Consider the following 25368-nt stretch of genomic DNA (forward strand, 5'->3'; position numbering starts at 1 on the left):
GTGCACGCACACACACACGCACACGCGCGCACGCACACATATGCAAGCCTGCACAAACGCACACGCACACGCACACACACACACACACACACACACATACATAACACCACGATGCCTTTTCATTAGCTCTGTCAAGTTTGGCCCATAAACTGAAAACATTTGAATGAATCACAGAACCTATACACATGCTTTCTTTGACACCGGCTGATGGCCATCAAGTGCAGAGCGATGATAAACATAAATGTGTTGATTAGATGAACCTTTTTTCTTAATAAAAGACAGCTGTGTTTTAGTGCAATCACTTTCTTCCACACTATCCAGTCCCACAGTAAAACCCGGCAACCTCATTTCACTGCGTCTGGTAAGTGCACCAAGACAACATTGGTCTATGCTTTCCACAGCCTCATAATGGGACAGACATTTCTTTACAGCTATGCCAGTTATGTGAGACTGTATGCCACATAAAGTGGCCAAGCTGCACTCTCACACATTTGCTGCAATAAAACATGAATGTGGATATCAAGACAAATATAGTCCAAGCAAGTTCAACATGATGATAACAAATACTGTCTTGGGGCTATATCCTTCAGACATTACGAAACATTAACATTTGACTCTGCTGGACTAAAATAGCCACGCACTCCTCCTGCTATTGGAACTGACAAGGCATCAGTCAACAATTTAACACGTCAAGTAACACCTTCGTAAATACATTACTTCCACCGTGGTCTAGGTCCAATTTGTATCCATGTCAATTGAATAGTTCATGAAGTCATTTTTCTGTCATAAATAGCAAGGACAACATTTGGATAATGCATTATTATTTTTTACAGATACTTCCGCTATTAACTATTAGCCCACGCTGGGGTGCCCAGGGTGTGCGTGAGAAATAATAAAAGCGCGTGTTTATTCTCGTGGAGTGGCGCGTCATAGCGGCAGGCTGTCCTCAATGATAGTAGACTGGGGCTCTGTCCTCTCTAAGTATTTTAGTAATGACTGAGTGGGAGGGTCAGTCAGTGAGACTAATAAGGAGTAGGATCCTGCTTGAGATCCCATTCTCACTTTTTTATTTCTAAGTGAACTTTGGAAATTGCAGATTACGATAACATGTGTTTACAAAACCCTTGAAGGATTGCTATTTCTTTCATTCGGAGGAAAGTTCTACGGCAGATGTAAGTGTAAAGTATCACTGTTATAGTATGCTATCAAATGTTGTTGATGATCATTCATATCAGCCTGCTTATTCATCAGGACAGGTTACAGGGTTTGACGGGACATTCCGTTGTCTTTTTTCGGAGGTGCTTCAAGATTACGCACCAATTCCGATGCATGTTGGAAAGGTTGTAGCCTGCAATGTTTTACGTCTTGGGAAATGAACACGTTTTCCTTCCGTTATGATTTATGAATTATCCACGAGGACGATTACGCGCGGGGTCAGTTTACTTCATCTCCGTATACAATTTCTCTATGATCGTTTTTTTTGTATCGCCTCGCTCATTTTAATTTCTCACTGAACGAAAATTCGTTAGTCATTTCGTTTTACATCAAAAATAGCCTAATGGATTGTATGCGCTGCATTTAGTTTCGTTTTTCTACATTTCTTTCCCACCCTGGGTTTTCTTATTCTTTGCCTGGCAAAGTTTTCAACTTTCTTTGCTCCCCATGTTCATGCTGAGACACAAGTCAACCGAGAAAAGGCTTGACTTACCATTGGCTCCGGTTCTGTGATGGACGTGGGGTATTTGCCTGCTCTCTCACTGAGTCAAGATCCACGTGATCTATAGCAACTATTTATTAATGGGATATATGTTACTGCATATCCGAGACAGCTCTGAGACGGGGGATTCATGTTTCAGGTTCAAGTTCAAAACATAGGTCATAAGCCCTCTTTGGAGCGGGTAAAGCACATAGGCTACAGACACGTCCGAATGGTGTGCAGATTCTGCACATAACCTTTCACATGCAAGCGCAAACCTGTCCAATATAAGAGGAAAGAAATGTCACGATTTGTTAATTGTGCATGAAACAATAGGTTTACAAGTGATGTTCTAACTTAAATAGGCCTATTTTGAATGGTGTAGTAGAAATCTGACTAAATGCCCACACTGATTAATTATACTATTTCACACGTCTATTACTCTACGTTTGAGCTTAACTCGCTCCAGAAACCTTTGGATACATACTTTTAAATTTTAATCAAGCTAAAAGTCTTTGTGAAAGTTGCCCAAGCCAACCCTTAAAGTGAAGTCATTTGCCCTTGCCATTTGCCCTTGTTATTTATTCAGTGCAACCTTTCAATGCAGAGGTGAAATGATTTTCTATTAGGCAGCAAACAGAGCAATAGGTTCTTGTAATGTTTCCAGGAAGGACCAGACATCATGACTTACTGTACCTTGCACAAAAAAAACACACATTGTGAACAAGCTGTCACTGAACATTGACTCCAATATGTTTCAGGTTTCCAAGGAGCAGCCTTTCCCCACATGTAGCAGTGGACATGAGTAACTTCCTAAGGTGGACTGTTATTCTCTGGAGTCTAAATACCATTCCATTGAGCCATGGGATGGCCGTGAATGAACGGATAGGTATGTAGCCTACTCTGTTGTAAACTACCCCCCACCCGGCCAGCTCGTCTTGTCAAAGGACACTTATGTCTCTCTTTTTTTCCGTGGTGTTTATACAGCAATGCTTTCCCACATTTCAGCACTTGCGGCCAACCGTAGCAGTTCAGTGCAGCAGACCTCTTATGTTCTCTCAGCTGTTGTCCTCTAGCACATTCTACAGTGAGCTGATTAGGGCAGGGTGGTGGTGGTGGTGGGGTGGGGAGGTTGGGTTGGGGGTTGTTTTGGATAACCTGGAGTGCTAATGAATTGTTTGTGATGATAGACAGCACTTAGACACATGGCTGACTGGCCTCCCAGCCTCTTATTGATGTTGGCGTCACCCCCATTTGCAACACAGAGGGCATAACATAACACACCCGGGATGCAGACAGTACCCAGTACCAGAGCTGGACTGCTCATCCGGCATGCAGGGCTTTCCCGGTGGGTCGACTGCCCTCAGTGGACGATTCTGCTAGGTTTTGTTCTGTTGTTATTTTTGTCTTGGAAACCAACCCACAATTTAGATGCATGGGCCGACCCATTGGTGCATCTTTAATACACAGTGGACTATCACATTATATTGTAGTGGGGGTTGGAAGCAGGGGACTGTGTCAGCGGATAGTCTATGGCAGGGATGCCAAACTTTGGCCCGTGAAATCATTTCAAATACATTACAGTTGGCCCATGCACCATTAATACTCGGGTGTAACAATAACAGTAGGGTCGCATAGACGCGAATTTGGCCAAGCGAAGCGAACTTCGCCATTCATTCCTATGAGAGAGGGGAAGGCAAGCGAAAGCAAGCGAACAGGAGCAAAGCGAAGCGAAATTATTAAACCAAGTTTAATATTATGCAAATGAGGAGAGTATTCGCCTGTGGCGGCCCAATCAAATCAACAATAACAACAACATTTGATTCGTCGCGACGACCTGATAAGGGTTGAGCTGGTAGAATGGAACATTGAATTTCGCCTCTCTTCGCCTCGCTCATTTCGACTGCTATGTGTCCCTACTGTAAGACTTGAACATGAAATTTGCTGTGTCACAGGAAGATGAGTGGGCAGAGTCCAGTGAAGCAGTTTACATTCATAGGCAACAGAATATGTAAAGGCACATTTTAATAATGAGAATGTATTGATGAAATTTAAATATAGCCTAAGTATTAAGTGTGTGTGAATGCACAATTTTAGTGGGTTTTAAAAATATATATATATATATATTGGGTTTGGCCCGCAACTTTGTTTCGGATTTTGATTTTGGCCCCTTGGTCAATTTGAGCATGACACCCCTGGTCTATGACTATATAATGCCTTGCTGTTTGTCGGCTCCAGTCCAGCCTCTGGACAGTAGGGTTCTGTACAGTATGTGTCTCATTCCAGGCCAGGATCATCCTGTCACACCTTGCCACTGTCCAGCGTCACCTTTTCCAAGCCATGATGGAGATTTGTTAAGTGCATGTCTGTCTGTCTGCTCTCCCCCGATGACACAGGGGGTTTCGCAGGAACTCTGACTATGCAGCATGTCTGTTTGCAGAGCTGTCACAGTCAGTGGCAGTGCCCATGCTTTGAAGCTGGGACACAGCAAGTGAAGACAACAGAAACGAGAAACACTAACAAGCCCTCACTTAAAGGCATTTACAACTTTATGATGTCCACACGGTCGTTAGGTTTTGTGCTTCATGCCTTAAAATGAACAGATAGACCATCTAACAGGGTATTCAGACAGTTTATATAGTATGGTCTATCTAAAAATAGGTCATTAATCTAACTCCATGGAAGGCATGTTTACATAGCCTACTTACTTTGTCAACTACATGACCGTTTCTGGTATAAAACAAAATGTTCAATCGCATATTAGAATGTAGGCCAGTGATCTCCAAGTATTTTCCCGGAAGTGCCAAATTATATGTAGCACAAGTGAGGCTGAGGTTGAAGGAGAGGATTGTGCACATCCCAGGGAAAGGTGCAGGACGAAGGTCAACTGTAGTTTTCAGAGTGAGGAGTCCGCACACTTAGAATCCTTTTTGTTGTGTTTTATTTTTTCATGGCAGGATAACGTTTCGACCTCAACAGTCTTCTTCAGATTGTCTACAAACACAGTCCGAGTGGTGATTAGAACATGCCTGGCACCCAAGGGTGTGGCCAGTTTGTTAACCCCTTACACTCTGATAGGTCCTGTGTTGTGGAACAAAAGCCATGTTTAGAAACAGTAGCACAAACATACATAAGATATACATATAGGCTACACAACACAACAAAAAAGATTCTAAGTGTGCGGACTCCTCACTCTGAAAACTACAAGTGAGGCTGGGGGCCAAACAAATTGCCCGACTGTATGGCCACAGATAGCATACATATATGTTTTAATGTGTTCCAACCTCATGGCAGGCCAACTGTTTGCCATGCCCGGGCCAGATCTGGCCTGCGGGCCGCCGTTTGGAGACTACTGACGTAGGCTATTATGTATGATGTAATGTGTAAGCTGAAGTGATGCAAATGTAAGCTGTGTGTGTGTGTTGGCGTTTGGTCTTTAGATCACACGTGTCCTCCATTAAAGCTAGAGGACGGCAAGGTCGCAAGTATGGCTGAGACGCAGGAGTTCACAGGTACGACTTCAATAAAGAAAACTAATCAATTAATTTTCAAACTAATTTTATGTCCGCTAAAGCTAAATGAAAAATACATAGCATCATAATGAAAATTCACTGTTAGCACTATTTTGGAATGACTCTTGAAAAAAATATGAACAAAAAAAACTCCTGCTGATGCTTGGAGACCTCTTTTATTCAAAGAAAAATGTATCTCAGACAGTTTTTTTCCTTCTTTTTTTTGTCTGACCATTGCAGGATTTGATCTGGCAGAGACGTTCTCTTTGAGGAAAGTTGTGGAGGATGGCAGGACGCTGTTTCGACTGGGCAGCAAACCCCTCATTAAGCCGACAGAGTGAGTAGTACCGCTCCTGCGAGGGGAGACTGTGGTGTGTGTGAGAAAGACGCAAGCAGTGGCTCTCTTGCCTGGAGATGCCATTGCGTGATTAGGCTGCAGTGTAGTCACCTTGCTCATGTGGAGGCTCCACTAGAAGTCTGAAGAATATATTGTTATTCTCCCGTGAAACAAGTGTAATTGGCTCTGCAAACAAGTCAGCGAGCGGGCTGTTAGGTATAACAACCAAGCTATTGAAGTCACTGGGTTATCTATTTTCACGCTTGATGAATGGCTTTGTGGATGGAATGCATCTCTCCGTGCAGAGCAGAGCAGCTTGGTGCCTGGCTACAGGCCCGCCGACAGGGGGGGGGGACAAAAAGGTATGTTGTCCCGGGCTCAGAGGGATAGGGGTCCCAGAATTATGCCCCCATTACATTGTATGTATTGGGTAGGGGGCACTTTCGGTTGACTTTGTCCTGGGCCTAGCAAAAGCTGTCAGCTGCCCTGCCTGGCTAGTTAAGAGAGCAGCATCACGCTACTAAACGAAACGGCCAAAGCCGCTTCCCCCCTCGCATGAAACATGAAATCAGCACTGCACGCTGCCCACTGGAGAGTTGAAAACGAGCCAGGTGGATATTGGGTTTCCAGTTCTGCAAACCAATATTTTCTCAGGGTGTAACTTTGCCTCCAGTTCAAGCTGATATCCGGAAGAAAAAGGCAGTATAACCGATGCACTTGCCTTCCTGCTGCGATGACACGAGCTGACCCACATATCACTTAGTCACTCGGAGATAAATCGGGCTCTGTTTGCTAATAAGAGTAAAACCGGCCGTGATAGCAGCAGCAGTTGCGGTTCCATTGAAGGGAATTGGATGGACACATGGCACAGTCTGCAGAATAAAAGGGAAGTCATGGACATACACAACTATGTTTTATTTGAACAATAAAAGAGGGGTTATGAGCAAATAGATAAAAAGGAACACGTTTTACGACAGAATGAGCTTGCACTACCATGTTATTGCCTGTCTGTTCTCTCTGCCTGCGAGGCCCAGGGCCAGCATATGGCTGCTGTACAGTAGTACACAGCCTGTTCGAAGAAGAAAGGGTCATTTTGTGCTCGCTCACTCTTTATTGGGGAAAATATGTTACTATTTGCTTTTTGAAAATATAATTCTCACATCTCATGCACACGCATAATTATTGCACAGGTAAATTATTTGGATCATGGCGGTTAACAATGATCACATTCTCAAATGTGCATAATCCTTTTGTACAAAATAAATAAACTCGTGCAAGAGAGATGAATGGCCGTGCCCTGAGCACTTTCTCCCCGGGAGTTTACAGAGTGGGCACTGTTACACTGTTGATCAGCTCCCCGACTCTGCTGCCTGTGTGTCCTTCTTCCCACCGTGAAAAAGAACACCCAGTTGCTGTCCAAGGGAATGAGGAGTCTTGGGTATTTTTAGCTTTTACACTACTGTAAACACACTGCACTGCGCTGCGCTGCGCTGGGCTGTGCTGAGCTGTGCTGCTCAGTCCCAGTTCCAGGGCCCTGGCAGGGTTGCATGCGGCACAGTGTGGAACTGCTGCTGCAGGTGATTTGCGATCTGTTCCGTCGTCAGGCCCCCTCCAGTTGAGTCACTTTGGACAGTCCCTGTGGTGCACGTATCTGGTTCTCCGTGGCCAGTGCCAGATTGCCGTGCGGGGCTTTCTGCTAGTCCGATAGGACACGGCTGAGCCTGGCACAGTAGGAAATAAACAGAAGGAGTATGAGAACTGAGAGAGAGAGAGAGAGAGAGAGAGAGAGAGAGAGAGAGAGAGAGAGAGAGAGAGAAAGAGAGAGAGAGAAGTCACAAGAAAGCGAAAAAAGAGAGGATAGAGAGAAGTCAGAGAGAATGAGTGTGAGAAAGAAAGAGAAATAGAGGGAGAAAGACATCAGAGTCAGAGTCACAGAGAGAGAGAGAGAAAGAGAGAGAGAGAGAGAGAGAGAGAGAGAGAGAGAGAGAGAGAGAGAGAGAAATGTCAGAGTCAGAGAGCGAGAGAGAGAGATAGAGACAGAGAGAGAGAGAGAGAGAGAGAGAGAGAGAGAGAGAGAGAGAGAGAGAGAGAGAGAGAGAGAGAGAGAAGGAGAGAACTCAGAGAGAGAGAGCGAGAGAGAGCTAGAGAGAGAGAGAGATTGAAATGTCAGTCAGAGAGAGAGAGAGAGAGAGAGAGAGAGAGAGAGAGAGAGAGAGAGAGAGAGAGAGAGAGACCTAGTGTGTATGTTTAACAGAGCAAAATTTCCCCCCTCCCACCTCCGCCCCCCATCTTCAATTATCGGAACATTTTGACAGGTGATGGTGCTCGTCAGCTGGGGGTAGACGGGGGTAGAGGAGCCCCAGCACAAACTCCAAACATCTCTCACTTTACCCTCAGGAAATGCAGGCGGGCTCATCTTTCGCAGTCTGCATGATGTTTGGCCTATGCCCAGCTTCTGCCAATGCTGCCTCATAAGCTTCCAGGCCCCCCCGTTCAGGGTATTTACTTTAGGCAACTTATAGTTGTTATTCTGCTTTTTCGTCTACTGCCTTTTAGCAGTTGCTTTAGCAAACTGTCAGTCGGGGGCAGGGCTCCAAATTAACAGCAGTCAACTATCCAGACACAGGTGAAAATTCAGTTTGGCTGACAGAAAAGAAAACTTAATAGCCCCTTTGACTGGAAGTGATTGTATGTGTGGCTAGCAAGATTTAACATCTACTATAACCAAATTGGCTAGTGATGAAAAAAGTTAATTTATTACTCTGGTTGGGGGGCTGAGGGGTTTGGGGTAGTATTTTTGACACATCCATAAATACTCGTATGTCAATTGTCAACTGACATGCATATTTTTGTGAGGTTTCATGGTCGGAATTCCTCTAGGATGATGTCATGTCTTCAAGCACGGCAAACCTGCCTTCTCTTAAAATATAATTGATCACATTGGGTCATCCAGATCAGTGGTTTAAGTGCAGGGGCCGATCTAGCCATTTCGGGGCCCTAGGCGAAATACAAACATGGGGCACTCATAAGTCATTAAATAGACATTAAGTTCTGTGTTTTGGTGCTATAGTGCATTTTAGTCATATATATCTTTAATCACTTGACATAAGTGACAAATTAAGATTAAGCCTTTTTTGTGTGTTTACTGTTTAGCGAGACTGGTGTGACAGTTGGGGTCCCTATGGAGGGCAGATTTGGTCAGGGCCCTAGGCAATCAACTAGGTTTGCCCAATAGAAAGGCCGCCTCTGTTTAAGTGCCTTCACCACTGCTCACGCCTCAAAAGAGTCTCAAAAGTCTGTATCATCCACTGCATCCTTACATTTTCGCAGGGAACTGAGAAGAAAAATCAGATCAATAACCAGCATGTTGTTTGTATTTGAGTCATGCTTTATGAATTGATAGCTCCTTGGCAAGCTTGAACGGATAACCATCTTAAAACACTTTTTTTAGTCTCTTGGCACCAGTTATCCTGAAGCGCCTATACTACAAAGCAGGCACACTGGCTTTCATTGGGGCCAGGAATCCTAATTGCGTTCTTTTCTCCCTCATTTGAGGGTTCGTTTCTGTAGAATAAGATGACCTGGCCATCGCTGCCTTTCTTACTTGACTTCAGGCTGCTAATACTGCGCCCACACACCCTCCCTCCGCTGGCTCCTTTTCCTTTGCACAAAAAGCCATTTGATCTCCCAGTGGCTTAAAGTCAGCACATATATCATCTCCAATAATACGTGTTTCCAATGCTCACTATGAATTCAAAGGATATATTTTGCAGAGGGAGTATGGCACAGACAGAAGAGAAGATCTATTGGAGCAAAACCTCATTTTCGAGCCTGTCTGAAGCACCCCTCCCTTCTTTCCCTTTCTCTTTCTCTCTCTCTCTCTCTCTCTCTCTCTCTCTCTCTCTCTCTCTCTCTCTCTCTCTCTCTCTCTCTCTCTCTCTCTGTCTCTCTTTTTCTCTTCTTTGCTCTCTCGTTCCCTCCCTTTGAAAAAAAACCTCTCCTCTGAAAGGACTTCCCGAACTGCTTTTTGTCATTGTAATTTTTGCTGATGGTGTTTTGGTACCCCAATTTTAGCTGATAAAGCATTTATTATATCTAGCCTCTAGTTGGAGGCAATTAGACAGCCGCATGTTTTATAAAGGAAAGGAGAGCCACTCCACCGCAAGGAATGAGGTTGGCGGAGGCGGGATTAATCTCCCAGCACCTATAGGAGTTTGTCTGGAGTTTAATTTAATCTTTTAAATTGCCTTTGACATCTGTAAAGCACTCTGAACTAATGGGATGGACCTTTTTGCGTGTGCATGAATAGGACATGGAATAGGGCAGGCAAAAAAAATAAATATATTATGCCAGTTTCATACCTCTCTGAAGGCACGTATGTGCTGGCAGGTTAATACATACGGGCCATTGATTCCCTGTGTGTTCCCTGAAAGCTTTCGCAAAAGATTTTGCCATTAGCTTGCTTGTGGTCATGTGAATGAGCAAAAAATATTAACATAATTCTTTGATGACTGATCAATACCAGTCAGGGTTCTTGTTGCTGGTGTTGTGTCTTCCATCAAATCTCTGTGGGCGCACACAGTCTAGTTACATACTGTTAGCCTAGTAAACTAGCCCCACCCGCCAGCGATCAAAATTATTTTTTGCCTGCGAGTGGGTCTAGCCTCGGACAATGCCCCAGGCCCTGAAACTGGCTGGCCAATCACAACGCAGGAGATTTGTTTTGATTTGTTTTGAATCTTTGGATGCAAAGTGAACAGGGTTTTGAGGGAGTGACGACAAAGCCTTGGCCAATAGGCACAGACACAGTTTGAAAAACAACGGGTTGTTTCCATCAACAATCTGCTGATGTGTCATTCATCGGGGCCAGACTAAATTATACATTTAATCTCACATTTAGTCTGGTTTATCAGGCTAACATACTGTAGATGTATTTGATCACCTGAAGCTCTGCTGAGTTTGAGGCAACTCGACTTGACAGTGGCAAGTCATGACCAGCTCCTCCCACCTGCACAACCCTCCTGAAATCACAAACTTTGAAGATTATTGCTCTTGTTTGTACAATCAAAACCATAATTCAGTTTTCAATTCTCGAGGTGCGACACTGTTTGGATAGCAGAACGTGTTTTTCCAGACAGTGCTCAGCTTTGTGTGTGTGTGTGTGTGTGTGTGTGTGTGTGTGTGTGTGTGTGTGTGTGTGTGTGTGTGTGTGTGTGTGTGTGTGTGTGTGTGTGTGTGTGTGTGTGTGTGTGTGTGTGTGTGTGTGTGTGTGTGTGTGTGTAGGGGGGTGTCTCTCTGAATAGGCTCAATTTCTTTCTCCAGTGAAACAGAAGAAGCAACAAATAAACTTTTCAATTTTTGTGTCATTCCTGCAGATTGGTATTTCCAAACGGCCTACCAAATGAGTACTCCATCGTGGCCACATTCCGACTCCGGAAGACCACAAAGAAAGACCGCTGGTATCTCTGGCAGATATTTGATCAGTCTGGGAGCAGTCAGGTAGGACGCTTATGTGATTCCAGCAGAAGATTGAAAAGAGAAACCTATTTTTCCACATGAGTGAAGTTCTCCACGACTCTATTACTCACCTCCCTTGTTTCCCTTTACTGCTGTCTGTCTGTCTGTCTGTCTGTCTGTCTGTCTGTCTGTCTGTCTCCATCTCTCTCTGTCTCTCTCTCTGCCTGTCTGTCTCTCTGTCTGTCTGTCTGACTGTCTGTCTGTCTCTCTCTCTCTCTCGCTCTCTCTCTCTGTCTCTCTCTCTCTCCCTCCTCAGGTGTCCATTGTTGTTGACGGTGCCAAGAAGGTGGTGGAGTTCTCCTCGCACGGTCTCCTGAAGACCAGCCTGCATCACACCTTCAAGAGCCGCGACCTGCACGCCCTGTTTGACCGGCAGTGGCGCACCCTGGGGGTGGCCGTGCAGAACAGCATCGTGTCTGTCTTCCTGGACTGCAAGCTCATCGAGAGGAGGCAGCTGGAGGAGCGCGACGCCACCGACACGCAGGGCCGTACGCTCATCACCACGCGCGTGGAGGACGGACGGCCTGTGGACGTGAGTGATCGAATTACAGTACTGTACTGTGAGCAGAGCTGGGCATGTATTTCAGATACATGAATTTCAAATATGTATTTAAAATACTTTAATATAGGCCCAGCCGTGGCTTAGTCGGCTAGGCACTGGACTACTACGCGGGCGACCAGGGTTCAATTCCCAACCCGGGTCATTTCCTGATCCTCCCCTGTCTCCCTGTCCCACTCTTCACTGCCCTGTCTAAGTAAAGTTGAAAAGCCCCCCAAAAATACAAAAATAAATACTTACATTTATTTTAAATATGTTTTTAAAATACTTTTATATATTTTATTTAATTACATGTATCTGAAATACTGCCCAGCTCAGATGGTGAGTGATCAAATTACAGTACCGTACTGTGAGTAATCGAATTACAGTACTGTACTCATGGCGCCACCTTTTCTTTTCTTTCCTTTTCTTTTCTTTCCTTTTCTTTCCACCCCTATCCCCACCGTGAAAAAGACACTGATGCTCCCCCAGTGTTTGAAAGGATTTTCTGTCAGCCCAGGATCACTAAGTCAATACAGGAGCCTTTGCAGGAGAAAGAACTGAATTGTGCTTGTGCAAAATGACCTGAAAATCTCATTAGTAAAGCTCTGAGTTTGGCGTAATGAGCATAATCCGTGTAAGGGCTCCATCGGTTAGGGCTCTGAGCAGTGTACAGTACAGAAACCCAATGTATTTTCACATTACAGCAAGGCATATTAATTGGTATTTCTTGAGCAACCGGCAAAGCACTGTGCTGTGGGTTGTAAACACTGGACTGTTAATCAGTTGAAGGTGATAGTGGAAGCACTCCTCTATATTGATACTGCATGTCTATATCGAGTAGGCCTACCCTGTGATCTGTCATGTTGTTTTCCTTGTCTGCAGATTGAGCTACAGCAGATCCTGGTCTTCTGTGACCCCCAATTGGCAGAGATGGTGAACTGCTGTGAGTCTCCAGGCTCCACGGTGAGAAACATTCCTGTTAAATTACTGATAAATACTTAAACTGTGTCTAGCCTAGCCTGCCTCTATATTCCATATATAAAGCAAACTAGGTTGCAAATGACTCGTAATAAAAAGCAGGATTTAATACATAGGCTATATTATACATAGACTATTTTATACATAGTATATTTTCCTCTTAAATACCTTCTTGTAGAAGTTACAATGTGTTTGTATTTCACTGCCGTCATGACATTTATGTATGCGTTTGATGATACAGGGCTTGGTTAGCATTTTGCATCTTCATTACGGGGTGGTTGGGTTGGTGGAGCGCTATGGTCTGAGTGCTGGCTGCCACATCCATCCAAGGTTGTATTTATGGTACTGGACCAATTCCCAGTGGCTGGTTGTTTTCGCCTCGAGAGGGTCCCGACGAGATGTCCTGAGAGCTCCAGAGAGGTCTCTCCGCAGCTCGTGTTGCATTAAGATCAATTAGGAAAGACTGCGCGCCCGTGTGAGCAGTGACAGAGGACATCATTAGCCGTCTGCCATTAGTGCGTTATTAGCGACGCTGTTCGACTAGTGTAATGCTTCGGCTCACTCGCGCCTTGTAGATGCTGATATGCAATGCAATCCACCGAGCGCTTAGGATGCGATTACACCCGCCCTCATCCCCTCAATGTGCCAACTAATAATTAGAAGATTTGAGATTTCAGAACGGGCCGTTTGAGCCGTGGTGTAAGTGTTCAATATGCTGCCTGTACTTGCAGTGTAGTGCTGTTAGACACACTCGGTCTTATAGTTGAAAGACTCTGGTCAATACACTTGTCTTATTTTCAATAGTACACGTTTGTGAATGGGAAACAGTAATTTGAATAATGAATGCCTCAAACTGTTAAGGTGATGATACACAACTTTTTTTTAGAAGTGTCTGTGCAACGATCAGGGCCGGCCCGAGGCATAAGCAAACTATGCGATGACTTTGGGCCCCCATGCCACCAGGGGCCCCCAAGAGCAGCAAAGTTCCAGGAAGAAATGAAATCGCCACCATTTTTCCATAGTCATATATTTATTTTTCGTGTACCACTTGCTGCCACAATGGAAACAGGAGCCATAGGTGGTGGTATGGGGGGGCCTGGATGAAATTTTGCTTAGGGCCCCATAAAGTCTTGGGCCGGCCCTGGCAATGATATTACAAGATGATGTGAAGACTGTTCAACACATTTTTATCAGAAGAACTTGGATTTCCAGCCGAAAATATTTCCAACCATTCTATTAGAATATCAATTGCCAATCATGATCAGAGGTGTCAAAAGTAAAAAAAAAAACCAACACAAGTAACTTATCTGAGTAACCAGTAGACCTTTGTACTTGTCTTACGATTCACTAACTCTGCACTGGTTGGATCAAGTTTTTGGTGGGTCCTTGTTAGGGTTTCAGTGTTTTTCAGTAATAACACAGTCTATCTCTCTCATTAGGTACAATGGCGTAAATTATGTAATAGCTAGGCCTATGTAATGTCGTGTGCCAGTGTTGTAATTTCACCACAAAAGTACTTTTACTTTTGACACCTCTGATCATGATGTTACTCAGCAACATCTCCCAAAAAGTTGCCCAGTGTATCCTGACTTTTACACAATCAAACTTTACCTTTTAAAGTACACTATCAGTATGAAGTGTTTCCCCAGTGTACAGTGCGGAGCTGTTTACACATATGGACATTTTTCAAAACACTGATTTTGGCCTCTTGTGTAATATGTAAGCAGAGTTTTAGAATACACATTTATCCAGATGGCGTGTTTACAGTTACAAGTACATAAAAATGTAGGCTATATAAAAAATACCCGCATTTAAAAATATCAGCATACAGTTTGTGTAATCAGCAGTGCTGTGTTTCCCCAATGTATAGTCAGTGTTGTGCTGTGTTTCCACTGCACAGTTAGTTTTTTATATGTTTCTTTACCAGTGTACAGTAAGTGTTTGATATGTCTTTTCCACCAGTGTACAGTAAGTGTTGTGATATGTTTCTTCTCCAGAGTAAGTGCTTCCTATGTTTCTTCACCAGTGTTAAGTAAGTGTTTGATGTGTTTCATCCCCAGTAAGTGTTTGATATGTTTCTTTACCAGTGTTAAGTAAGTGTTTGATGTGTTTCTTCCTCAGTGTGCGCCCAGGGAGGTTGTACCCGTACCCGTCCCCAGTGGTCCTCCGCAGGTGACAGGCTACCTGCCCAGGATGCTCTCCCTGCCCATGATGCAGCCAACAGACAAGTGCCAGTGTCCTGCAGAGAAGGTCAGACAATACTACACACACACACACACACACACACACACACACACACACACACACACACACACACACACACACACACACACACACACACACACACACGCACACACACTACATAGGCGCACACAGACTCACACACCCACACACACACACACACACACACACTTGCACGCAGACACACATGCACATGCACATGCACACACATATACACGCACACACACACACACACACACACACACACACACACACACACACACACACACACACGCACACACACACACACACACACACACACACACACACACACACACACACACACACACACACACACACACACACACACACACACACACACACACACACACACACGTCAAGTGATAAAGCAGATGGATGCATTGGCTGAAGCAGGGTACAACTCAATGTGTATGAAGGGTGTGTGTGTGTGTGTGTGTGTGTGTGTGTGTGTGTGTGTGTGTGTGTGTGTGTGTGTGTGTGTGTGTGTGTGTGTGTGTGTGTGTGTGTGTGTGTGTGTGTGTGTGTGTGTGTGTGTGTGTGTGTGCATGAACTGTATGTGTGTGGATGGGATGTGGGTGTTGTGCGTATGTGTAGCTTGAAAGGTGGTCGTATGCAAAAACTAATGTGCAATTAGAGGAGCACTTGCGCATGTCTGCTTGTGTGTGTGTGTGTGTGTTTGGGTGTGCTCGTGTGTGTGCACACATCTGGTTGTGCGCGCACGTGTGTGTGTGTGTGTGTGTGTGTGTGTGTGTGTGTGTGTGTGTGTGTGTGTGTGTGTGTGTGTGTGTGTGTGTGTGTATGTGTGTGTGTGAGTGTGTGTGTGTGTGTGTGTGTGTGTGTGTGTGTGTGTGTGTGTGTGTGTGTGTGTGTGTGTGTGTGTGTGTGTGTGTGTGTGTGTGTGTGTGTGTGTGTGTGTGTTTCGCAAGTGTTCTTGGACGGTGGCCAGGGGCAGAAGTAAAAGCTTATTAGTCGCAAATTGCCGCAAATAAGAGGGTGCTGGACGCCAGGCATGCTCTTAACCACTCGCTGTGTTAAAGTAATTTTCTCTGAAGTACACAAGAGACAGAAGTTCATTGCAAGTCTGCAAGAAGATGCCCACTTGAATTTTCATCACGCCTTATAAGGTTATCGTTGACAGCATCCCCAGGTAGAGACAGGGGAACGGGAACAACAACAACAACAGCTACCAGCTAAAGCCATTTGCTTACTCTCCTGTAGCTTCTTACTGCAGATGGGCCTGTCAACAGCCCTATTCAGTCTTTGCTGAAAGCACTCAAATACTTCATAACAACAGAGAAAGACAGGAGTCACCGGAGCATCTTCAGATGTTGAGGTTTACTGATTTTATTTGGCAAATGCCAAGACTAACGTTTCGACGTTCTCACTGAACTCATTGACTCTGAAGAAGACGTGAGAACGTTGAAACGTTAGTCTTGGCACTTGCCCAATAAAATAAGTAAACCTCCACATCTGAAGATGCTCCGGTGTCTCCTTTCTTTCCCTGCATCTACAAGTCCTTTCCCGTGACGCACCAGATTGTGAAGTGCAGGAGCGCGGAGGATATCTCTTTTCTCTACGCAACATTTACTATGACAATGTCTTGGGTAACGGAGTAAGACTTGGTCATTACCAGGGGTCTAAATTAACACCTGCTAACTGGCCAAATGCTGAATGAAATTTCAGTATGGCTGATAGCAAATACTAATTTAGTCATTGTGAATGTGTGTAAGGCTATTAAGATTCACACCTACTAGCCATTTGGCTGGTGATTAAAAAAAAGTTAATTTAGAGCCCTGGTCATTACCATGTTGGTGACAGTAAGGTTTAAAACTACACCTTATTTGGAGTCTGACTTTGGTTTCTTTTCTGAAGGGAGACCCAGGCTTGCCAGGTTTGGCGGGACTTCCGGGACAGAAAGGGGACAAAGGAGACAGGGTAAGAGTGACGTGCTTAACCTTCTTACTACTCTCACAGTGTGTGTTAACCTTCCTACGACTCTCGCAGTGTGTGTAAACTTTTGTGCTACACTTGCAGTGTGTGTAAACCTTTGTGCTACATTTGCAATGTGTGTTAATCTTCCTATGTGTACTACACTCTAAGAAAATTTCCCTGGAAAATAACGGCAGTTACTGGCAATTATATTTACCTGTAATTCTACTGTTATTTCACACCAAAAATCAAATACAGCTCATTGCTGTTTAATGTATCACAGTATATAAAAAATTTTCAGCAGCAATTGAACTGTTAAATAACAGTACTCTACAGAAAAATAACAGTACATTTCAGTTAAAAAGTTGAATTGTACTGTGTGATGACAGGCAAATACTGGGTCATAGTTGTATTCATGAATATGGCCATGGCAACTTCCCACCCCACCCATCATTCTCCATAACTGTGGTACCCTGGCCATGTTACCACCCCACCCTCCCATCGTTCACCATGACTGGAGTGCCTTGAGCATGATACTATAGCGCAATGCTGTATTGAGAAAATGGTTTGCGGTGGTCCTTTGAAAGTGTGGGCATGAACAAAATGTCAGAGTACGCAGTGCTATGTTACAATGATAGTGTGCAAGGTGGGCTTTTTACTGTATCTCTTGATGAGCCAATGATGAATATAGCATTGGTCAGTCTTTAAAAAAATATTTTGCACCAAGTAGCACAGCAAACAAGCAGCACTACAAGCTAGCTCTCAAAGCAATGCCTAATTTGCAGCAGGCACATTATATGCCACAATGCCACAAATGATGCCACATACAGCAAGCTTTCACAAAGAGGAAAGTGTGCAAGCATGTGTGCAAGCATGTAAGCAAGCTTGTAGGCAAGCTTGTAGGCAAACAAGTGCTATGCTGTGCCATGCAGGCCAGCCAGCAGGCAGGCAAGCAACTGAAGTGTTGATAGTCCAGATTTATATACAGGTGCAAGAGTACCATGTGACCAGAGTCATCAGGCCCTTGGCAGGTGACGCCCGTAATTGAATAATGGCATAACAGCCCTACTCAGGTGAGGCCAGGTAGATTGCAGATTGGTTTAGATGGGGCTGCTTGTTGCAAGAGTGTTACAAGTTCTTAAAATTTTTCAGCCATTCACACTTTCATCACTATCAAAATGCATGTGCTACTCACACTTTGCTGCATCAAGCACTTTTTAAGTATTGCAGTTTCCTTTGATATTGTTTAATCATGCTTGATAGTATCAAATAATCTTTAACCAGTCAGAATGACTTCAGTTCTTCAGGTGGTATTGAAGTTTGATGGTGATCACGGACAAGTGGAGGATGAATGGGTTTCAATGGTGCTGCCTAAAATAACTTGTTATTTTTTTTAGAGATGCACTCTATTATCCTGACGGATCCGGATCCGGAACGGGAACCGGATCCGGATCCGTCAGGATAATAGAGTTTTTCACAGGGTCCGGGTCCAGCAGGATCTTAAGCAGTGGATCCGGTATCCGGCATGTTACCTAAAAATCAGGGTCTGGTGCATGTCTAGCCTAGGCTTTTCAGTCTTTCACAACCCCAATCACTGCATGGAGTGAAATCCCTTTAGAAGCGGCTATTGAAGGCAGTGTGGCAATAAGCCAATGAGTCTAAACAATAGTTTGCGCCAACGTAATAAAAAGGGCCCACGTGTGCGAGTAGACTATATTTTTCAAACCTTTTGTAGGATCCGGTATCCGGTTCCGGATCCGGCAGGATCTTATTCAGTGGATCTGGTATCCGGCAGGATCCTAAAAATCAGGATCCGGTGCATCTCTAGTTTTTTCCACAACGGCGAATACTGCTATTATGCAGTACTTACTGTTTATGCTCAATATGTGACTCAAAGTAATATTTTCACAGTAGTTGTCTGTTTTTTCGAAAAGCAGTAGAATGCTGTTGCAGAATTTCCGTAAATAAACAGCTATTTGTTACAGTGTACTCTTGCATTGTCTCCTTGTGTGATTCTGCCTTACTGTCCTGTACACACTTTGCTGAAGTGAATAGTGGCTACTGTATAGTGACTATGCAGAAGAGATGCAGAGGGTGTGCACAGGCCGGCCCAGCTGTTATACATTCAGTACCTCTATACGTATGCACACACAGACACACGCACACACACACACACACGCACACACACACACACACACACACACACACACACACACACACACACACACACACACACACACACACACACACACACACACACACACACACACACACACACACACACACACACACACACACACACACACACACACACACAGTCTTGCAGGGAGAGAGAGAGAAAGAGGGACACACACACACACACACACACACACACACACACACACACACACACACACACACACACACACACACACACACACACACACACAGAGGCACACACAGGCACAAAGAACGAGAGAGAGAGTCACAGAGAGTGCAGTCAGTTTCACACAGCAGGTACTCATCACAAAACAACTGCCCGAGTGCCCGAGTGGCGGGAAGAGAGAGGGGAGAGAGGGGTAGAGAGTGTTTGAGTTGAGAGTGTTTGTCCAGAAAGCCTCTGGGTGCAGTCTGGCCCGGCTCCAGCCGCGCGGCGCTCGCTGTCTTGGAGAGACGAAAACCGAGGCCTCCGCTAGCGGAATGAGAGGAATTCCTGTGGATGAACAGGTGGTGTGTGTGTGAGTGTGTGTGTGCGTGTGTGTGTGTGTGTGTGTGCGTGTGTGTGTGTGTGTGTGTGTGTGTGCGTGTGTGTGTGTGAGTGTGTGAGTGTGTGTGTGTCCGTGCGTGTGTGTGTTCTGTGTGTGTGTGTGTGTGTGTGTGCGTGTGTGTGTGTGTGTGTGTGTGTGTGTGTGTGTGTGTGTGTGTGTGTGTGTGTGTGTGTGTGTGTGTTGTATGCCTATTAAGGCCAGATGGCCTTTGAGGTCAGTGGCCTAATTACTGTGCTGTGGACCACGAGGGACCAAGAGGACATTATTCACCACCAGGACTGTGTGTTGGGTTGTGCTGTGTTGTGTTGTGTTGTGTTGTGTTGTGTTGTGTCGTGTCGTGTTGTGTTGTTGTTGTTGTTGTTGTTGTTTGTGTGTGTGTGTGTGTGTGTGCGTGTGCGTGTGCGTGTGTGTGTGTGTGTCTGTGTGTGTGTGTGTGTGTGTGTGTGTGTGTGTGCGTGTGTGTGTGTGTGGCGGCGGGACACTGAGATGCTGCTCCTGTCTGTGAGATGTGTGTTCTCTTTACATCACGCCACCTGTGGTGTTAGGATAGACGGCATGTGAGAATTGAGCTCTCTCACCCCCCGTAATTAGTATGTTTTTGGCGGGAAAGTGGCATTGAATTTGTTACCAGAATCATTAGGGATGCGGAGGAGAGGGAAAGTTAATGTTATTGATTCTTTTTCGCTTCCCTTTGTTAGCCTGAGTAGTTACCCCAGAGATCAATTACTGCGGCAGTCCTGTGCGTATAAACACTTTTTCAAGCTTTTGAAAGTCAACGTGAGTTGTGCGGCGCAAGCTGGAGGTGATTAGAAAATGTTTTGTCATGTTGGATGTTTTATTGACGTATGTACTTTCAAGGTGCTAATAATACCCTGGGCAACTTTTGTTTTGAGTAACGCTGAAGAGCTCCGTTATTAAGAGACGTTAATTGGAGACTTCATCGTGATGTTAGGCAACATATAATTTATTGGGAGAAACTAATCGGTTGGAAACTTTTTACAGTAACACCTCGTAACAACTTCAAAGCTAATCATATTGTTGCCCTGTGACGTGACATCGCTCATTAAGTTGGCAGCAGGGCTGGACTGGCCATCTGGCATACTGAGCATTTCCCAGTGGGCCCTGCAGTGAGCCCCTATTTCCAGAAATGTTAAAAAAAAATAAAAAAAATCACAGGGCCCACCAGTGATTCAGTTCTGCGCTGCTAAATATTAGGGGCCCCTTTAAGCCAAAAGTGCCTGGGCCCTATTTCTCCCCCCAGTCCATCCCTGGTTGGCACTCTGTTGTGCCATTACCTTAACATGCAGATGCAGCTTTTGTTGATGGGCAAGAGAATGACGTTAGCTTGGTGCTCGATGAAGTGTACGGGGTTATGAGTCTCTCTCTCTCTCGCTCATCAATTATCTTGTCATCAATTATCTCATCAACACCAAGAGCAATTAGTTCTCATTAAGGCCCGGTGCAAAGCACTGCCAGACCTTAGTTGATGGAGAAACTCTGCAGATAGATGCGTTGTGCGCTAACGCTTCCCTTGCACGCCTCTCTCCAAAGTGTTATTCATTAAGATTTTCAATAACATCGATCAGGACCTGGAGAGAGAGAGAGAGAGAGAGAGAGGGAAAAAATTAAATTGTTTGACCTTTTTATCCAACCCCGTAGCCCATATCCATTAATTTTGCCATCCAGATGAAAGCCGCCACAAGGCAGCGAGCTCGGCTGGTGGGAACGGCCATGATAGGATATCATTACCTCCAATTAGCTTGGATACATTCTAATCAGCTGATGGAGAGGCTTCTCCTGAAATGAGTTCCAGAAAGCACCCGGCGCTTCGCCTTGAGACGCTGACAATGCTGTCAAAACAGTTCACACATTACACACGCGGGGCCCGGGGCTGCTCATGACATGCCAAAGGGCTATTGTTTTGCTTTAAGTGTTGACAAGCTCATCACAGTAGGGTGTGAGGAGATGCACTGATGCTATACTGTACGTACTGTCTGAAAGTGCCGTTTTAATCAAAGAACAGGCCCACAGCTTCAACAGGAAATGGTCTTTTCAATAAAAGTCTCAAAATAAATCTGGAGACTTGAGCATGGTTTTTTTTCCAGGTGGCATTTTAATGGGTTCTAAAGCACAGATTTGTATTGTGTTTTGTGAGACCGTTTCAGATAAAAGGTTTTAAGGATGTAAAGGAGCAGTAAGGGTAAGCAGCAATTATTGGCTCGTCAATATCCTTTTAGGAATACAGCAAGATGTGTAAGGATACTACGGACTTGTGAGGTCTTGTGTTAACCAGTTCATCAGGATGCAATTTTGAACATCTTTTTTACATCATTCACCTTCATCAAAATGCCAAATGACCTTGTGTTGGCTGACACCTATCATTTTACAGCATAACGATTTCTGTAATATAAACTGGGTCAAAAGTTAGGTTTATGTCTCCTAATGTATCTACGTGGAGTTAGCTGCCAAGTGTCTGTGTCTGTCTGCCAGAGAGCTTTCTGATAGCTGTCGTGGTTTGGAAGTATAGTTTGCTTGCTACAGCTGAAGTGTTGTGCCCATATACTTGATTTAATGATACATCAAAATATACACAGCCCCTTTTTTCTTTTCATTAAGTGCTGTTCAATGATGGACTTTTTCACTCCAGTTTTGTGTTATTATCAACAAGAGCACTCAGAAAGCTAGACAGCCCTGACCTAGATTTCGCGAGATCATGAATAGAGATGTCTTGTTGCTGCGCATATAAAAGAAATCGAGTGGGGAAAATGCATTAACCATGAATGAGGCATGTTTGTCATGCATTTAGGGATCTGGGAGGTTTCCTGCTGAGTTTGTGTTCTGTCATTTTGAGACGTTTGAATAGGGCTAACTGAAGAGTCAACTTCATATCAAACACATTTCATGCTCACAGTCAAGAAAATAATTTGTCTTCAATCTGCCACGGTGGCATTTTTTAAAAAAAACTTCTGTACAAGAAAAAAAAACACACACACAGTATATGCACTGGGGATGAATAAATGCATACAAATCTGTCCATGGTGGAAATCCTGGTGCTAATAGACACTAGAGACGGAGAGGATTCCAGCTCACACATCAGCATCAACACGAGTGACCTCTATTATGAGGAGAGAGAGAGAGAGAGAGAGAGAGAGAGAGAGAGAGAGAGAGAGAGAGAGAGAGAGAGAGAGAGAGAGAGAGAGAGAGAGAGAGAGAGAGAGAGAGAGAGAGAGAGGTGGAGAGTGTGAGAGATATATATATATAGAGAGAGAGAGAGAGAGAGAGAGAGAGAGAGAGAGAGAGTTTCAGATGTGATACTTTCCAGGCATCTACTAAATCCCAGTGTGAAGATGTGATGTGAAACCGCATACCCACTGAACATAATCTGCAGAAAATCAATCCGGTCATTTTGTAATAGAGTCTTGAGTTTGTTCAAGTAATTTTTTTTCAAGTAAATCCCCTACAAAAGCTTGCCAAGATTTGTCAGAACCAGAATATTTTACATCGTTTTTCAATTAGATAACTAGCGTGGACTTTCTCGTACTGGCTTGGTATGCCACACTGGCATCGATTGTGTGTTTTTTGTCATCGCTAATAAGGGTTGTGTGCTAAGTTGATAATTATGACCTACACCAGCAGGTCTTAGCAGGATTATAGGCTACAGCAGGGCGTGTTGACTCTCCGTTTTGTATCATCCATCATGCCAGCTAGCGAAAGTCGTGGGGAAGACCTTAATTCTGTTGCGGAGATTACAAAAGCCTGGTTAATCTGCAGGTCCTCCAGGAAATTAAGGAGATAAAGTATGGCCCATTAAGCATGCAGCCAAAACCAGAGAAAATCCATTTCTTGTGGTCTTGCACATAAATCCCACGATTAGCAGCACATACAGTAGGCTACAGTAGCCCATACTGCCCCTATGAGGATGAGCGCTCTAAAATTAGCATTACAGTGCAGAGCAACGGAGGTTTTACTATGGATTTACTACACTATCTTTTTTTAAAAAACGTGCACTGTGTAATATTGTTAGTAGGTTATTTCCAGAACTCATGCTGCCCATTCACAAATGTTACCTTTTTCATTATTCATTTATTCATTATTTACTTTATTTATTTTCATTATTTATTTATTATTCATTATGACTTAGATAATTACACGTTTCATACACGAAGAGGGGATCTTCTCCATGTCCATCATTTTGAATTTCCAGAAGTGGAGATTTTTAGCTGTAAAACTTACTGTACTTTGGTCATGCTAGTTAATATTAGTTTATTTCTATTCAAATATTCATGAAAAGATCAGATTTGGCAATAGACAGAGCAGGTTCAATTAGCAGCATACTGTAGTTGCAATATCTACTCTGACCACCATCCTGCACAGTGCACCTTTGAATATCATTCTTAAGCAAAGACAACAGTCCAGAATCGGCTGGTGGACTATACAGGCTCATTCCATGTTTTATTTTAATGTAATAAAGCAATATGGCCCAGCCGTGGCTCTAACAGCTGGGCACTGGACTGCTATGCGGCTGACCCAGGTTCGATTCCCAGCTTGGGTCACTTCCCGATCCTTCCCTGTCTCTCTCTATCCCATCCTGTTTCCTGTCTCTCCTCCACAGTTCTATCTGAAAAATAATAAAATCCTCAAAAAAAATGAATAAAGCAACACTAGCAATGCAAGGAATTCGACTTAATGAAACTGCCATGTTCGGTTCCACTACACTACAGAATGCAGGACAAAACGAATGCTGGCCAAACATGCTTGTAGGAACATTCATTAGTAAGTTTTAATTCTACTGTGGACCGGTTTCATGTGTTTTTGTCCTCCTCAAAACTATGGACTTAATGAGAGTAACAGTTATTACCCTTCCCTACAACTATACAACTTTGCATTGAAAAATGGGCTGCTTGGACGATGTTGGGTCAAATAATTGAACCCATCCTCATCCCAAAGAAATGCAGGCGGATGTCAAACACTGTGATTCACACATGCACACGTGTTTGGATGACATGTCTCTGACCCTCAGCTGCCATTTGAGCAGTAGATGCTGTAATTGTTTAACTCTACTGTGGGCCTCTTGCCTTGTCTCTTTTCCCCTACCCACCCACACATGCACGCACACACACACGCACACACACACATGCGCGCGTGCACACACACACACACACATACTGTATGCACACATGCATGCAAATACACACACACACACACATACACACACACAGACAAATGCAAACACACACACACACACACACACACACACACACACACACACACACACACACACACGCACGCACGCACGCACACACACACAGTCACTCGTCTAAGTAGCAATGCAATTTACAATGTGTTTTCACTTGGTCAGGCAGGTCCATTGTGCAGCCAAGCATGTCCAACGAGGTCACTTGTGTGTCTGGAAACATGCAGCCGGCCCAATTAATGGGTAATATTATACAGCGCACTGCTGCTGCAGCTGCTGCTAGACCTGCTGTGTTAAAGACAGTGTTGCCAGATTGGGCGGGTGCCCGCCCAATTGGGCTACTTGGGATGAGCATCTGCAGGGGGTTTTTTTCAGCTGTTTTTTGGGGCCCGTAGAAGCCAATGTAATTTGTTGAACTTGGGCGGAATTTAGCACATTTTGGCGGTTTTTGAGAACCTTTTGGGCGGGATTTGATCAGACACATCTGGCAACACCGGTTAAAGAGGAGGCCGGCAACAGCTGTAAGGATCGGCCGCATGAATAGAAGTGCCGTCAAGTGACCCTTCAAATCCACTTACTACAGGGCCAGCAAAGGGGACAGTCCCTTGCTCCCCTACCCACCCTTACCCACCTAACCCCCCTCCAATACACTTAC

The 25368-nt window shown here is 44.4% G+C and overlaps 1 protein-coding gene across 1 annotated transcript in view; it reads left to right on the forward strand.

The window, feature by feature from the left end:
• Positions 1-1002: 1002 nt before the first annotated feature.
• Positions 1003-25368, forward strand: part of LOC134441009 (collagen alpha-1(XIX) chain) — a 283761-nt gene continuing 259395 nt past the window's right edge. The window contains exons 1-9 of the mRNA XM_063191198.1: positions 1003-1172; positions 2458-2585; positions 5137-5208; positions 5449-5545; positions 10921-11044; positions 11319-11594; positions 12486-12566; positions 14703-14831; positions 16716-16778. Of these exons, the coding sequence (XP_063047268.1) occupies positions 1171-1172; positions 2458-2585; positions 5137-5208; positions 5449-5545; positions 10921-11044; positions 11319-11594; positions 12486-12566; positions 14703-14831; positions 16716-16778 (972 nt within the window). The 5' untranslated portion in view covers positions 1003-1170. The remainder of the gene's footprint in view (positions 1173-2457; positions 2586-5136; positions 5209-5448; positions 5546-10920; positions 11045-11318; positions 11595-12485; positions 12567-14702; positions 14832-16715; positions 16779-25368) is intronic.

The sequence above is a fragment of the Engraulis encrasicolus genome, chromosome 24 (assembly GCF_034702125.1).
Source record: "Engraulis encrasicolus isolate BLACKSEA-1 chromosome 24, IST_EnEncr_1.0, whole genome shotgun sequence".
In the NCBI taxonomy this organism is placed as follows: Eukaryota; Metazoa; Chordata; class Actinopteri; order Clupeiformes; family Engraulidae; genus Engraulis; species Engraulis encrasicolus.